Source organism: Aspergillus foveolatus, assembly GCF_047715535.1.
Source record: "Aspergillus foveolatus strain CBS 279.81 unplaced genomic scaffold BDW70scaffold_63, whole genome shotgun sequence".
Classification (NCBI taxonomy): Eukaryota; Fungi; Ascomycota; class Eurotiomycetes; order Eurotiales; family Aspergillaceae; genus Aspergillus; species Aspergillus foveolatus.
This window is the reverse complement of record NW_027396127.1, coordinates 34,191-50,230: the sequence shown is the minus strand read 5'-3', so window position 1 is coordinate 50,230 and position 16,040 is coordinate 34,191. Positions and strand designations below refer to the sequence as shown.

At 50.2% G+C, this 16,040-nt stretch overlaps 7 protein-coding genes across 7 annotated transcripts; 3 read left to right on the top strand and 4 right to left on the bottom strand.

Moving 5' to 3' along the window:
* The first annotated feature begins 101 nt into the window (after positions 1–101).
* On the top strand, positions 102–3,794 carry BDW70DRAFT_142725 (putative kinesin family protein (KinA)). The gene is made up of 5 exons (XM_073737981.1): positions 102–417; positions 485–519; positions 583–677; positions 748–3,173; positions 3,291–3,794. The coding sequence occupies exons 1-5, from the start codon at positions 413–415 to the stop codon at positions 3,511–3,513; spliced, it is 2,784 nt and encodes a 927-aa protein (XP_073592651.1). The 5' UTR covers positions 102–412; the 3' UTR covers positions 3,514–3,794.
* Positions 3,795–3,987: 193 nt separating this feature from the next.
* BDW70DRAFT_142723 (uncharacterized protein) lies at positions 3,988–6,897 on the bottom strand. The gene is made up of 2 exons (XM_073737980.1): positions 6,213–6,897; positions 3,988–6,000 (listed from the first exon to the last, which is right to left on the bottom strand). The coding sequence occupies exons 1-2, from the start codon at positions 6,261–6,263 to the stop codon at positions 4,534–4,536; spliced, it is 1,518 nt and encodes a 505-aa protein (XP_073592650.1). The 5' UTR covers positions 6,264–6,897; the 3' UTR covers positions 3,988–4,533.
* A 119-nt stretch (positions 6,898–7,016) lies between these two features.
* Positions 7,017–8,550, bottom strand: BDW70DRAFT_142721 (EF-hand domain-containing protein). The gene is made up of 4 exons (XM_073737979.1): positions 8,208–8,550; positions 7,937–8,022; positions 7,557–7,852; positions 7,017–7,506 (listed from the first exon to the last, which is right to left on the bottom strand). The coding sequence occupies exons 1-4, from the start codon at positions 8,216–8,218 to the stop codon at positions 7,327–7,329; spliced, it is 573 nt and encodes a 190-aa protein (XP_073592649.1). The 5' UTR covers positions 8,219–8,550; the 3' UTR covers positions 7,017–7,326.
* A 205-nt stretch (positions 8,551–8,755) lies between these two features.
* Positions 8,756–11,346, bottom strand: BDW70DRAFT_142720 (transmembrane 9 family protein). The gene is made up of 5 exons (XM_073737978.1): positions 11,234–11,346; positions 10,042–11,148; positions 9,653–9,990; positions 9,163–9,598; positions 8,756–9,106 (listed from the first exon to the last, which is right to left on the bottom strand). Exons 2-5 carry the CDS (start codon positions 11,135–11,137, stop codon positions 9,039–9,041), a joined length of 1,938 nt encoding a protein of 645 aa, XP_073592648.1. The 5' UTR covers positions 11,138–11,148; positions 11,234–11,346; the 3' UTR covers positions 8,756–9,038.
* Positions 11,335–12,853, top strand: lcp5 (small subunit rRNA maturation protein LCP5). The gene has a single exon (XM_073737977.1). The coding sequence runs from the start codon at positions 11,530–11,532 to the stop codon at positions 12,685–12,687; it is 1,158 nt and encodes a 385-aa protein (XP_073592647.1). The 5' UTR covers positions 11,335–11,529; the 3' UTR covers positions 12,688–12,853.
* A 128-nt stretch (positions 12,854–12,981) lies between these two features.
* Positions 12,982–13,908, top strand: BDW70DRAFT_142717 (uncharacterized protein). The gene is made up of 3 exons (XM_073737976.1): positions 12,982–13,033; positions 13,178–13,390; positions 13,461–13,908. Exons 1-3 carry the CDS (start codon positions 13,021–13,023, stop codon positions 13,880–13,882), a joined length of 648 nt encoding a protein of 215 aa, XP_073592646.1. The 5' UTR covers positions 12,982–13,020; the 3' UTR covers positions 13,883–13,908.
* Positions 13,897–15,984, bottom strand: BDW70DRAFT_142715 (uncharacterized protein). Its single transcript, XM_073737975.1, has 2 exons — positions 15,379–15,984; positions 13,897–15,329 (listed from the first exon to the last, which is right to left on the bottom strand). Exons 1-2 carry the CDS (start codon positions 15,664–15,666, stop codon positions 14,058–14,060), a joined length of 1,560 nt encoding a protein of 519 aa, XP_073592645.1. The 5' UTR covers positions 15,667–15,984; the 3' UTR covers positions 13,897–14,057.
* Positions 15,985–16,040: the final 56 nt, after the last annotated feature.

The following is a 16,040-nucleotide window of genomic DNA, read 5'->3' as shown; positions in this document are numbered from 1 at the left end:
ACGTGATGCGGGTGGAGGGGCGCCAAGCATGGCTCTAACGATGGTGTCAAAATAACCAGCGCGGTCTCCTTGACCACACCGTTGAAGAACACAGGCTTTCTGAACGTCCGTGGCCTCTCCGCCCAAAAACTTCTCGAATTGAGTCCCATAAATTATCCAGACTCGCTTGGGCTCCCCGTCTCTCAGGATCCCCTCCACCTCCAGGTGTTCCTGCAACGCCCGCACACTATATTGTTCCGTCCGCACGTGGACCCCTGACCCAAAACACGCTGCCCGCCAATCTGAGTCTCCAAACAGCTCCGTATCTCTTGTCGGTCTGAACGACCTCACAAATACACTCCCCTCGCATCGGGGCCTCGCGTGTCCCTACCTCCCTTCCGATACCCGTCCAGTCCCTCGGACAGTGCGAAACATGGCGTAAGTTCTTCTTCGGTTCACCGCACCGCTATTATCGGATGTAAAACTGATACATCCGGAATGACAGGTCCTCTACCTCCAACCCCTCCAACACCATCAAGGGTGCGTAACCCCCACACCCAAATCGTTCAAGTAATATCTCGCCCAAATCTGATATTTTGCCAGTGGTTGCGAGGTTCCGACCTCAAAACAAGGTCGAGCTTGCGTCCGGGGGCCAGCCCATCGTCGAATTTGAGAATGAGGAGACATGCTCTATAAACGTGAGTTGGTCAACGCCTGGAGCACAACACTACGTATCTGGCATGAGAAGTTTCTGAAGCACAATAACAGTCAAAAGAGGCCTCCGGGTCTTTTACCTTCGATCGTGTGTTTCCGATGGACTCAAAACAAACGGATGTATTCAACTACTCGATTGCGCCAACTGTGGATGATATTTTGAATGGCTACAACGGAACCGTTTTTGCTTACGGTCAAACCGGTGCAGGAAAATCGTATACTATGATGGGTTCCGACATTGACGACGAAGTGGGCAAGGGTATCATTCCGCGTATTGTCGAGCAGATTTTCGCCAGTATCCTTACGAGTCCGAGCAATATTGAGTACACCGTCCGTGTTAGCTACATGGAAATTTATATGGAGCGTATTCGTGATCTATTGGTGCCGCAGAACGACAACCTACCCGTGCATGAAGAGAAGTCAAGAGGTGTTTATGTCAAAGGTCTGCTTGAGGTTTACGTCTCTAGCGTACAGGAAGTTTACGAAGTCATGCGACGTGGCGGAAATGCGAGAGCGGTTGCTGCGACCAATATGAACCAGGAATCATCCAGATCACATTCCATATTTGTCATCACGGTGACTCAAAAGAACCTAGAAACTGGCTCTGCGAAGAGTGGTCAGCTGTTTTTGGTTGATTTAGCAGGTAGTGAGAAGGTCGGCAAAACTGGTGCTAGCGGTCAGACTCTCGAGGAAGCGAAGAAGATCAACAAGAGTTTGAGTGCTCTCGGAATGGTTATCAACGCACTTACCGACGGAAAGTCAACCCATATACCTTACCGGGACTCAAAACTCACACGGATTCTGCAAGAAAGTTTGGGAGGTAACTCGAGGACCACCCTGATCATCAACTGTTCTCCCAGCAGCTACAATGACGCCGAAACTGTCTCAACCCTGCGGTTTGGTGTACGAGCTAAGGCTATTAAGAACAAGGCGAAGGTCAATGCTGAATTGAGTCCTGCTGAGCTCAAACAGTTACTCCGCCGAGCGCAGAACCAAGTGACAAATTTTGAAAACTACATTTCCGCACTGGAATCCGAAGTCTCTATTTGGCGCACTGGTGACACCGTGCCTAAGGAAAAATGGACCCCAGCCAGAAACGTTGAAGCCGTAGGCGCCGCAAAGGCTGAGGCGCGCGGCCCTCGGCCCAGTACTCCATCTCGTCTCCATGATGTCTCCCGGTCCGAAACTCCACGACCAGATTCACGCATCGGCGATCGCTCTAGCACGCCCAGCATCGTTCTTGAGAAAGATGAGAGGGAGGAGTTTCTCAGACGCGAGAACGAACTTCAAGACCAGATAGCAGAAAAGGAATCCCATATTGCAACCATTGAAAGGGGCCTGCGTGAGGCTAGGGACGAACTGAGGACCCTCAAGGAGAATTCAGCACGATCGGGCAAGGACAACGAGAAGCTCAATGCCGAAGTCAATGAGCTAAGGATGCATCTCGAGAAAGTATCCTACGAAAGCAAGGAAGCTGCTATAACCATGGATAGTCTCCGGGAAGCCAACTCAGAGTTGACAGCAGAGCTAGACGAGGTGAAACAACAACTCCTCGACGTGCGTATGAAGGCGAAGGAGACCACAGCAGCGCTTGACGAGAAGGAGAAGAAAAAGGCTGAGAAGATGGCCAAAATGATGGCTGGCTTCGATCTCGGCGGAGAAGTGTTTTCCGACAACGAGCGGAAGCTTCAGAATCTTATCCAACGCGTTGATTCCTTGCACCAGGTTGCCGAGGCAGGAGAGGTGATCGCACCAGACGATCTTCTGGAACTCCGAGCCAGTCTTTTAGAGACGCAAGGCTTCATCCGACAGGCGGAACTCACCATGAATGATCGGAGCGAACTGAACGTGCTGCAGGACAGCCGCAGAATGGAACTGGAGCAGAAGCTGGCTAATCTCGAGCAGGACTATGAGAGTCTTCTGGCCCGCAACCTGGGAGAGGAAGATTTGGCAGAGATCAAGGAACGATTAGAGAAGGTGTATATAGCCAGAAAGGACGTCGAGCTAGCGGCCGCTTCCGAACTGCAGCAGCAACTGGCGCGTAAGGATGAGGAACTCACCAAACTGCAGCAATCCCTTGCTGATTCGCAATCACGAGGGCCCACCAACGGCGCTGCCAGCAAGAGCCTACAACAGCAGATTGCCGAGTTCGATGCGATGAAGAAGTCCTTAATGCGTGACTTGCAGAACCGCTGCGAGCGAGTGGTTGAGCTTGAGATTTCGCTCGACGACGCCCGAGAGCAGTACAACAACGTGCTCCGCTCATCGAACAACCGAGCCCAACAGAAGAAGATGGCGTTCTTGGAACGCAACCTTGAACAACTCACTCACGTCCAGCGACAGCTCGTGGAGCAGAACAGCAGCCTAAAGAAAGAGGTCGCCATCGCAGAGCGCAAACTCATCGCCCGGAACGAGCGGATATCAAGCTTGGAAGCCCTGCTCCAGGAGAGCCAAGAGAAACTCACCCAAGCCAACCATCGGTACGCCTGCACCATTTACTCCCAGGAGATTCCTTATATGGAAATCCAAGAGCAGCCCCCCTCTTATAAGGTCCCTTCTCAAGCGAAAAATATACTGACGTCCACTCCCAACAACAGCTTTGAAGCCCAACTCACAGCCGTCAAAGAGCGCCTTGAGGCCGCCAAACAAGGCTCAACGAAAGGTCTTCCCGGAATGGACAGCAACGGCGGCTTCAGCTTCGCTGGCTCCCGAATCGCTAAGCCTCTCCGCGGCGGCGGCGGAGGCAACGAACCTGTCGCGGCCGTCCAGTCCCAGGATACAGGCACCAAGCGCACAAGTTGGTTTTTTGATAGACGATGATCCACGAATTTTCCTCTTTTGCTGTCTATTTTATCCTCTTCCTGCAGATATTTAGATGGAGTACTCTCTCTGCACCTCAAACGCTGATGTGTTATTTCCGTTTTTTTTTCCATTTCCTTTTCTTCTGCCTAGTGAGGGTTACTGATCGATTGGCGCTTCTTTAAACCGGAATGGCGGGGATATCCTATGCTATCTATGTATGCCTGTTATGCTTTCTTTGGGGCTACCTACTGCCTAGATCGCGGACCGCAGAGGCGCGGTTATTTTTCTTTCGGATGTTATATCCATTTGCTTTCAATGTTATTACCCCTTTTTTTTTTTTATAGGTTGCTAATGGTTCTGGGGTCGTTGATACGTAGTTATTTTGATGTCTTTCGTTCCCATCGAGAACCGCCAACCTAGATCAACGTTTCTTCAAGGATCTACACTTTTACGAAGTACGGATTGATTCCTTTCAGGTCATTATGTACGAAGCTAGATATAACACATTGCTTGAAGTACTCGCATATCTAACCCCAAGCGTAATTGACATGTAGTCTCACCAGGTAGAGAACGTTTCAAATGCTCAGTACAAGCTCCAAAAACTAGCGGCCATCGAAGACACATGATGCTGCCATCATTCAATTCGTGTGCGTTGGACGTGTTATGTTCGTACATCCGTGGTAGAAGATAGATATATATATCCAAATAATTCAGACCCAGTTTTCCGGCTGAACCTCCAATCTGGGAAACCTCAGAAACTCCATCATCACTCCATATATGGGTATCAAATCAAAGAAAAAAGAAAGGGAAAAAAAAAATGTAGTACAAGAAGGGAGAAAACAAGTCGGTAGTGCCCTGAGAAGGCGGAGAGAAGAAAAGCAATGAATGCCAATCACCCAACGACAAATAGTTTAGGATGACTGGATGGAAAACAAGGGCAAAGATAATAACCATAAACCAAGTACTTGTCTGCAAACCAACCAACTTCAGCTTTCCGCATGCGTAAGCTGTGTGCGAAACTGGAGATATCCACTCGGATCACCCGACCAGACTGACGTGTACAGCCTCGAGCCCCATCGTGCTAGTAATGCGATCCATCCAGTCGGTTGTCGGTGGTTCCCGCGTTTCTTCTGTGATCAGCGACCGCACGACTAAACCTGGACGGCCAGGAGATTTGGGAGGCGTAAGCGGAAGCTTGAATTCGAGGGCGGGATGCGTACTTCGCTGGCTGCGGGTCATGTCATTAAGAAGCATGAAGTTCTCGGAGTCGATTGTTGCTCGTTGCTTGGGATCTATTATCACGATCAAGTAGTTGAGGATCAATAAACCTAAGCGGACGCCTCGGGCAAAAAGAGAAGAGTAGCCTTCGAAGAAGAAATTCGGGACAGGGCCCACGAAGGTATCGTTTTCGTCCTGGCCTGAGCGAAGCATTGATATTGCAACTCCAAATTCCGTGTATATGCCTCGAAGTCCCGCTCGAGTTGCCTGCACATCGTGGAGGAGTGCCGGTTGAACTTCCGCCCTCTTCTTCAATGAAAGACACTGGAGTTCGCGTGTTCGTTTCACGAGTCCCGGAATCTTAATTACTGAGAGAAATCCTCTCTCGACCACGTCCGTATACAGCGAAGAAGTCGGTAGCTTGGCATCACTGGCGGCAATCTCCTCGTTGAGTGCCTGCCACTCAGGCTCTTCCAGAAAGCAAGCTTCGCCTTCAACCAAAGCCGCCGTAATGAGAAAGTTTCGATATACAATGTACATCGCGCGACCAAAGCCCTCCAGATGCGCTTTCGGCCCACGAAGCTTCATCAGTGTCCGGATCCCGGCGGCATGTCGCAGCCAAGCATCCGGGATGCTGCAGTTATGTTTTTCGAAAACGGCCAATACGATCGCCGACGCTAGAACCTCATCCGACTTGGCGGTTTTTTCGCTTGATAATAGATTGCCGAGGCGGCGAAGAGCACGGTGGTATAAGCTCCGCGAAGCAACCAAATATCGCTGATCGTTGTGAAGCGAGCCCAGATATGCAGATGTACATGCTCGTACGGCCCAGTCGAAGCAAGAGTTCATCGAGCCTCCCCTTTGATCAACATATTCCACCCAATTGACAGGGACTCGTGTTTCTGTACACCGGAAGAAGCATGGAAACGAAGCAAGGACGTAGTTAGTGAAAACCTGAGCCTGCTGGGAATTGACAGCCGTGACGCTTAACGATGGGTTGATATAACCGTCCAAGGCCAGAAGCGGTACAGGTCTGTACTCAGCCCGGGGTGAAGTTCGAGGGAAAGGCCGCGACGGCAGTACAACCTGCTCGCCGCTTTGTCGCTTTTGAAGGCATTGTTCAGGGGATTCGGTAGGCGATGGGGATTTCGATGGAGAGGGCGACGGTGTTGACTGATAACGTTGGCGCAGAGCTGGAGCTTCATCTCGAAATTTGAACACCCGGTGACTGATCGTACAAGAGATTCTCAGGGCTTGACATCGTGAACATGGAAACCTGCCATTGCACTAGAAAGAAGGTTAGACGCCATGATAAGGATATATTTGGCTCCGAATCCCTACGTAGAGCGCAGTGTCTGAAGATAAAGAAACCGGTGAAGGGGAAAGAGTGATAGATGGCGGGGAAGCTTATGGGGTGAAGATTGAGGCCGTCACACGACGAGAGCACGTCACACCATCTCGACCCCCCGTATGCAGCTGAGAAAGACTCAATCACTGACCTGAAGCTTAGCGTCAACGCAGGACTGACAGCCGCGCGACACTCTGACCATGCTGGTCACAGACCGGAAGGAGGAGCGCAGCCAGATTAGACCAGCGGGCGCAGCAACATCGAGGCGCACTTTCGGGAGAGAAAGGCCCAAGTTGTGCGTGAGAGGGAAGTGGACGTGGGAGGGACCAGATGCGGTATATGTATATGGTTCTCTGGACGGGCCGGCGTGGTACTGGCCACTTGTCAGAGGGCTGAGGGTGAGAGTGAGAGTGAGAGTCCAAGCCGTGAAGGTTGCAAGCGGTGGAGCAGCAGCCCACGACGATCATTCGGGCACCATCCGGGGTCAATTCTGCACTTCAAGCAGAAAGAACAAGCCAGGACCAACAGCAGGCTGACTATTTGAGTTTGATCGTCGATTATCCTTAGCTGGTTGCAGTGTGTGCGATCACCAGTTCAAAAGCCGTCGATGGTGTTGGGTAGTCTCCCAGTCACAGGGGAACCAAGGCACAGTCTTATCGCCTTGGTCTATCACCGAAAGAACCGGAGAAAAACCCCGGCCACTGAGACCAACTTCGCAGGACTGACTCTATTCAGGTTCGATATTTGAACAGTCTATAGGTAAGATGGGATATAATAACAGCGTAAGATGACGACCAAGACACGTCGGGCCGTACCTAGAAAAAGAAAGCTGAAGCCTGGGATGTCTGCAGAAGTGCAGGTTTTCAGGTTGCACGATCGCCACAGGGGTGCAAGCACCCCATGCCATCCCTTAATACCGATCACATCGCTTCACCCATACAGAGTAGGATGACCATCACAGTGCGGACACTGCCGCCAAATTTATCCTATTCTTTCTCACACAAAGTATCGTAACGGCTAAGCCGCACAGAGTAGAACTACATCAGATATATCGGACATCTGCCCAGGTGGAGTATGTACCAATCAAAATCTGGCGAATTGTGAACAGGTGGGGAAAGCAGGAATCCTGAAGATACAGAATGAACGTTGAGAAGATAAGAAACTCATATGGAAAACGAAAAGATCATAGATATGAGCGCCGAGTTCGCCAATAAAAGACAAGAGATCGCCATCCTAAAGCAATGGAACTGTCCGGAGAAAAGCAATCATACCAGCCCGTCGTATAGCGACAATGCGCTGACGATTGTTTCGTCACGCTTGCTCCCTTCTTTGAACTCTTCCATGTCGAGGCTGCCGTTCTCATCCTTGTCCATCATGCGAAAGATCTTGCGCACTCGTTTCTCCGGTGTGTCCTCGTCCTCCGGGAGCTTCACCATTGAACCGACCTAGAATCACACGTCAGCAAGCGCCCTGCGGTGTTCAGGGGTGAACGCACCATCTTGTAAATCGCCTCGACAATGGCCAGCATCTCATCGTACGTAATCTTTCCATCGCCATCAATGTCGTAGAGCTGGAAAGCCCAGTCCAACTTGTCCTCCATTCTCCCACGTGAGGTGACCGACAGGGCGCATATGAACTCTTTGAAATCGATCATGCCGCTATTATCTGAATCGAAGACCCGGAAGACATAATTCGCAAATGAAGAGGGATCACCAAAGGGAAAGAATTTTCGGTAGATATCCTGGAACTCCTCCTTTGTCAATTGCCCCGACGGGCAGTCCTTCAGAAATCCTGATATGACGTATGTCAGCAGCAGTCTTTCAACACATAAAATTGATTTCGAGCAGATTTGCCACGCTCCAGAGCCAAACGTACCTTTATACCATTGTTGCAGTTCTTTCTTATCGAAATGCGTCGCCTTTTGGAGCTCCTCGAGCTGGGTTGGAGATAGTTTTGACTGTCTGGGGCAATGGAATGGTTAGCCGAGCTAGCTCAATACAAGGCCGTCCAGGTAGCAAGAAAAGATTGAGCTATTTCTGGCTGCGGATGCCACTGGATTCCCCACAAGATGTTGGCAAGCCTGCTGCCTGGAAGATATGGGGAACGGGGAGACGGTGAACGAGCAACCCGGAGAAAGAGAACTTACGACTTGCCCATGATAAATACCGATTCTTAAGACGCGCCGATCCAGGGATGATGTAAGTAGCGTGGTGAGACTGGTCCGGACTCACTAAGGCTCACGGTTTCTCATGCGACAATGTTTTTGAGTTGGCAGCAGAAACGCGGAAGCCGCGGGGTAAGGGAGTCTGGATTGATAAGATCGTGCACCAGCCGCTCGGGTGTCGGAGGGGCAGAAACTGGGGCGAGAGGCTAAAGCAAGCGGAGCTGCACGGTGGAACAAAGCGAAACAAAGCGACAAACACGATATGACGACTTGAGATAGAAATAGCAAACGTAAAGGAAATTGTCTTGCAACGAACGGATGTAGTTTGAGGCGATGGAACAACACGACGAAAAGTTCCCTGGGAGGCCCAGAACCCCCGGAGCCTTGGCACAGCCTCCCACAGAACGTTCCATCGATCGCATCGCATCGCCAGTACCATAGCCAACGCTAACAACTCCTTGGCAAGTAACTCAATCAGTCTGCTCTAATTTTTTGAGGCTGGCGACTCAAAGGTTACATAATCGGCGGCTCTAGACTTGAAGATGAAGGACAAGCTGGTAGCACAAAGTACGATCCAGAAGCCATTTGCTATCAATATTGTTACGTACTGTACAGATCCTATCCAGTCTCAACTATTCTCGAACGCCATTTTTCACCCGATTTATATACAGGGCGCGGCAAACACCAACTAAGAATACGACGGAAAGGCAGAAAGACGCGGAAAGAAACGCTCAAAGAACCCTGTCAAGGAGATTCAGCAAACCACGGGCCAAGACGTACCTCTTGCGCCACTGCATGATCAAAGTGGAGCACTCAGTCGACCTTGATAGAGCGATAAATTCGCTGTATAAAGAGCCAACTGGCAAAGAAACCAATAGAGCCTAATTGCGAGAATTGATAAGCAGGCCGACCCAAGTCGGGTAGGGTAGAAACTTACCTGTAAGGATGAAGACAACAAACCCGATCAAGGCAGAATAACCCACATAAAGTACAGCTCCAATGAGGCCACCAAAGCTAACCCTGGTCGCCCAGAAGAGAAGCGCGTTAAGGAAGACATACACTCCAGTCATTCCTGCACCCGCAAACGCCCTCCAGTGCCACCTATAGTTCTCAGCGCAGAGGAGGAAGTATACCAGCAAAACCGTTGTAGCAGCGGTGGTAACGACCATCAATCCGTAACACAAAAACAGGAAGCCGAACATGTAGTAAATCTTGTTGGTCCAGAGAGAAGTCATGATGAAGTAAAGCTCCACGAAAATAGCGCCGAAAGGAAGTATGCCGGTAAGAAATAGCGAAGGGATTGTTTTGAGACTACCAGTCATGGGCGGGATCTGCCTAGGAATCTGATTGGTCTTCGTAGGTCCTTCAATAGCCTATGAGATGGTTAGAAAGAAAGTATGACAGTATTTGCCGTGGAAAGACCGTACCGGCTGCTTGAAACCAATCCAACTACCGGCAACACTCAGCGGTACACTGATGACGAACCATATCAGCACAAGGGCAAGCATTGTGCCAAACGGCACCGCGCCACTTGAGCCCTTGGCCCAAACAAACAGGTTGAGCAGAAAGAAGACGCTGAAAATAAACGCCGGAACCAGTACCGGGGTCATGATAATGTTGCGCTTCCAGGATTCACCACCAAACGCTTTATAAACCCTAGCTGAGACGTAGCCGCCAATGAAACCAAAAAGAGTGTATATAATCAAGATGGCGGTGGCTAGAAAACCTCGGTTCGCTGGTGACAACAAGCCAAACATCGCAAAAACTAAGCCAACGTTAGCCCAAACATAGAACTACTGGGTAGGGTAAAACGTACCGACAGTGGCGCCGGTCATCATGAAAAGCTGAGCTCCATTGCCAACTAGAACGCTGAGAAGCAAAGGAGACTTCGGACAACGGAAAACGTCCCCATGCACCAGCTTCCAGCCTGAGTCCTCTTGGATGCCGTCCTCCACAGCAGCTGACGTTCCATCCAGATCATCTAGGTTAAATGAGTCCAGACGGTTATATCGAGCAATATCCTTCTTGAGAGCGCGAACAAGGATCATGCTAACCATCCCAACAAGAAAGATAACAAACACGGCGGCGTTCACAAGGGAAAACCAGTGGATTTTCGGGTACTGAACCTTCAGGTACTTGTCCCATCGGGTTGCCCATGGAGTAGACGATTCTCGCCAGCTTACACTGTAAGTCCAAGCCACCGTGGTATCTGCCTCCTCATCCAGATAGATCGGTCCTTCCTCATTGCAAATGGGTGTCCCATCCTCAGAGACATGCGAGCCACGTCGGGAACTTGGTTGGACTAGGACACCAATGACTCGATACTTCTCCTTGTCTCCAACCTTGACCGGATGATAGTCGACTAAAATATCGAAATGATTGTGCAAAACAGCCTTTTCGCTCTCGTCCAGCTCACCGAGAGCGAAGCCAGGAGTGTAAGCCTGAGGCTCGGTTCCAGGATTCTGTTGCGCGGCCGGCAACCCATCTACCAGCCAGTTGATGTTGTAACCCTGCGCTATCATCCGGTCGGTGAACTTGGCGCTCCGAGAGTCAAACACGACCTCCTTGCAAGCCGCTTTGCAGGTCTCGTTCTTGCCCATCTTCAGCTCGAACGGCGACGTCTGGATTCTGTCCCCAAAGAGAATGCTTCCAAGCGACTCACGGACATCCTTCGGGCCATCTTCGGGGATGCAAAAATGGAACTCTGGATGATAGTAGTCGTACGAGAATACGGAATGCACCTGATCGTCCTGTTGTGCTATGCCGGGGGTAAGGTGGTTCACGTAGAGGGGTACGGGCTGGCCTTCATCATACGAGGTGGGCGCTACACCTGGAAGATAAAAGGCGGCGGACAGCGTAGGTGCTGTTAGGAGTAGGTAAGTTAGCGGCGATAACCGCCTGCTGAGCCGCATTGCCGGTGTCTCTGAAGCAAAAGGGCGCGATTAGCTTGGAACAGTAAATTTGGTGTTTGGCCCGGTCTAGGGATGGATCGCGTTTGGTCGACATACAGTCTACAACTGCCACAACTCTAACAGACCAAGGCTCATCGAATACACTTTAGAGTAGCACCACTATCTGCGGGAAAAAGGGAAAGAGCCTGGAGAAGAATGGTGCAGAGAGCTATTGTTGGAACCAAGAAGCCTAACGGACACATCGGCAAAAGGACAACTGCATCAGCCCCGAGCACGTGACCAGTTTTCCCTCTCACGTGCCGATAAGATAAGTCTCAAGTTTTTTTTTCCTTGAATCAGCTGCGGAGTGAGGAAAAGTGAGGAAATCTCAAGACGCAGTGACAAACTCAGCAATGGCGTCGGCAGTGCCGCAGCAGCAGCAACCTGAGTTGCAAAACATATCCGATCTACTCGAGACTCTCACCACATCTCTTTCCACCACCGGAACGTCGCTTCCAAGCACTAAACGCGAATCCCCTACGGAAGTTTCTATCCTACCGCCGCAGGATGGCATTTCGTTGCTCGACACCAAATGCGAATTGCTTCTCTCGTATCTGCAAAATCTCGTCTTTTTGATGCTCCTTCAACTGAGGGAGCTGCCTTCAAATGATGCTTCAGATGAGAAATGCGACGATTCCCAGTCGATCCGAGCACAAGTGACGAGTAAATTAGTCGAACTTCGTACATACCTGGACCGTGGAGTCCGGCCTTTGGAAGGCAGGCTGAAGTATCAAGTGGACAAAGTCGTCAAAGCAGCGGAAGAAGCGGAAAGAGCTGAAAAGAGTTCTCAGGCCACCAAGCCGAGCAAGCCTGAAGGCGGCGATGAGAGCGATAGCGAGGGATCTGCATCGGACAATTCTCGCAGCGAAGAAGGTAGCGACAGCGAGGAGGACGAAGACATTGACGAAATGGCTTATCGGCCCAACATGTCCGCGTTCTCGAAGAAGATGGAGCCAGAGGCGAAGACGGACAAGACTGCGCGAAAAGCTTCGAGCGACGGCATCTACCGACCACCGAAAATCATGCCTACCGCAATGCCTACTACTGAACGTAAGGAGCGCAGGGAACGACCTATCCGCAGATCCAATGTTATCGATGAGTTTGTGAGCGCTGAAATGTCGTCCGCGCCGATAGCTGAGCCTAGCATCGGTAGCACAATCGTTTCGGGAGGCCGACACACAAAGAGCAGGAAAGAGAGAGAGCACGAGGCAGAGCGGACTCGCTACGAAGAAACCAACTTCGTCCGTTTGGCAGGTGAAAGCAAGAAGGAACGTGCGAAGAAGGCGGCGGCTCGTCGTGCTGAAGGGACATTCGGAGGCGAGGAATGGAAAGGTCTCACAGAGGGCGCAGATCGCATCACACGACTCACAAAAAGGGCCAAAGGAAGCAGTAGTGCGCTGGAGCGGAGTCGGAAGCGCAAACTCACCGAAGACGGGCAGCGCGGAGATGGTGTTGGAGTTGGTCAGATCTTTGAGAAGCGCAGGAAGAAAGTTGAATCCTGGAAGCGATAGTGCCTTGCTGTCTCAAAAGTCAATTGTATTGAGTCGATTTGGAGTACGTTTGCTCTATGTGTTATCCATAGATTACCCTTTTCCATCAGCGCTGTGATTCTGACGCCAGCCAAATGGTGTCAGACAACCAATTTCATAACTTCAGCTGTGCCTCCAGTCACGTACAATGCGGTTCCTAGACGTGGACCGAGAGCTCGGTCCTGTTCCTGGGAGCCGTCCTCCTTTCACGTGGAATTTAACCGTCATGACATCATCTCCCGTATCTCTATTTAATCTCATCGAGCTCCCCGATTACCCCAGACCACCGGTGTCATTAAATTCATAGAAACAACGATGGAAGACCCAGGTAAGTTACCTATTGCTTTGTCCCCACTCTAGTATATGTTCTAGCCCTGTCCAGGGCGCACACTGCATCCATCCGTCACCCACTACTACTAGCATCATGATTTTCGAGTTTGACAAAACATCATTTTAACATCTACTAACCCAGTTGCCGAAATCTCAACTGTCGTTCACCTCCTCACACAATCCCCACCTTCCACCCAAGAAGAAACAATTGACCGCTTCTTCACTCGCGATGCAGAGTTTGTCCATCCATTCTGCCGCATCTGGAAGTACAATGGTAGCCGATGGGGCGTAAAGAAAATATACCAATGGTACAAGATTATGTCGCCACATATAGACCTAGAGGTCCGCTCTATTGGTATGTTTGCGTTGTGCAACCACCCATTCACCATTTTCCTAGGCAAGATGAATGCTAACAATATATATAGCATACGATAAAGACAACCTCAAACTCTACCTCTCTATGTACCAAGTATTTTCCATCTGGGTCGTTCCATTCCATACTGCACCGGTAACATTAGTGACGGTTCTGGATCTCACTACAGACCCAGGTGATGGAAGAAAAGAAACTGCAGGCGGCAAGAAGCAGTATTATATTCGGAAGCAGGAGGACTTTTACCAAACGTCCGAGTTTATCAAATTTGTGGTGCCATATGGAGGGCATATGCTTGTTCTGATGTGGCATACGTTTGCCAGTCTGTTTTCTATAATGGGCGTCTTTTTGTTATGGCCGGTTATGTGGGCAGAGGAGAGGGGGTTTTTCGACTACCATTATCGCATCGCGAACGGCGCAAGGGAGGGTGTTGTTGATGCATTGAACAATCATGTATCGAATTTGAAGAATATATGAGCTGGGGGCTCGAGTAGGCTTTAAATAATTCACATTTGGCTTAAGTCTATGGTACGTCATACAGGGTTCATTACATATTGGAGAAATCAGATCATAAGGGGACTACCCAAAAGCCTTGATTCATCAGCTTGGTCGACATCGTTCGAAGTATATCCTCTCTAGGAACCTCGGCAGTTTAGGTTGCGTGCTGCTTCCTTAGGGCATTGCGGAAAGCTTCCTCTTGCTTTACAACTTGCGCTGGTAGACCCCTCCCGATGCCGAACAAGACAAAAGGTGCCCATTTCCACCTAAAGGGGTTGACAAGAATGACAAAGACAAACCAATAGATCAGCTCGGCATAGGTAAAGAAGTCGAATGCTCCAACTGGAGATAGGCGTTTCATAAAGCGGGTAAAGTCAATCCAAGTCTTCATGCGGCCCTCGGTAGGGCGCGACAAGGGGTCAACAAGGAACATGAGCAAAAACCGAGTATAGATGCCGATATGCATGTTACCAACAGTACCGATTGCGTTGACATATGTACTGTTGTTGGCGCAAATGCTGGGGTACGACGGAGGGAAAACTTGAAGGTACCAACTAGGCGGGCCGTATGGCTCCTCAAAGGCATCTTCAGGAAGGAAAGCAAGAGAAGGACGCTTGAAGCCAGTTGCCTGGATGATCACATCGCCTGGAATCACGGTTTCGCGGCCAGGACCACCTTGCGGGACACCCTTGCTACGCTTGTTGAACAAGATGCCGTCTTCCTTGACAGAAAGGATGTCACCACGCAACCAGCGCGCCTTGCCTTCACGAATTTGGTCGAAGAGCTCGCTGTTCGCCATTGGGGTCTGTGTGTACAGACCGCCGGAAGGGGCGATATCCTGCAGGTCGCGGTAGAAGAACTTGTGAAGTAAACTCTCGGGGATCCATGATAGGAATGTCTCCTGCCCGAAAATGTTCATTGCCAGAAGGGATTGGACCCAAACGTTTCTCGGGATAATCCATTTGTCGGAACGTGATAGAACGTCAATCTCAGAGGCACCAGACTTCACAGCAAATTCAAGAGCCTCGATCGCGCTTGCGCCACCGCCAATGATGAGCACCTTCTTGCCTTTGACCTGCTTCCCGTCTAGCTCTGATGAATGGTATACTGAGCCCTTAAAGTTCGCCTGATCCGGCAGGGAGATCATCTTGGGGTCACCGCAGACTCCAACAGAAGCGACAACACCGTCAAACAAGCCCCATTTTTCTTCATCGTTGTTGATAATCCATTTTCCGGTCCTAGTCTGCTTGACAGATTCGACCGGAGTCTCAAAGACGGTGCGATCCTCGAGTTTATAACGCTTCCATAGGTCCACAATCTGGTCTCGAATTTCCTCCTGGGTGGGATAAGCAGCGTCGTAGTGAACTGACGGATGGAATCGGTACATAATGCTGTGGATCTGGAGAGACGAGGTGGAATTGACTCGCTATTCATCGTTAGAAGGCAAGCAATTAAAGGCGTCAAAGCAGACTCACACTCCAAATACCACCTAGACCTTTCTCCTTCGATCTCTTCTCAAACAGCTGCACGTCGAAGCCATGACCGACGCAGTGTGCGGCTGAAGACACTCCAGTCAAGCCGGTCCCGATTATGGCCACTCGTTTTTTGGGAAGGTTATTGGCAATTGGGCCTGACGGTGGAGGACCAGGTGCAAAGATCCAATTGATGATATTCTGAAATATCACGTAAAAGAAGGTGAATGTCTGAAGGAAAGGTTGCCTGACAAAGGTCGAAAGAGAAGACTGGGAGCTGGACTTGGGCATGATGGATTTACATGTGATTATGGCATGCAAGGTGGGCAACGGTAGGTAATAAGTCTCTGCGAGAATTATACGACTCTCGCTTGATATTGGTATAGAAGAACAATCTGAGAGAAAAAGAAAGCTAAGCTTTTTGAAGTGCTGGAGGGCAGGACGTTGCAATTTGTATGACGTATTGGCGAATTTTCACATGCAATTACGTTGACCTAGTTCAAGGTACAAAGTCTCCATAGCGTTTCAAGAGACGCATCTCGATTCTTGTTTATTGAACTGTACCTTGTCAGGACGTGTGACGTGATCTAAGTCGTATGTTAAATGCCGTCAAAACTGTCAACCTGATACTCTAGTTCCCGGTTGATGTATACTCGGCTCAGATG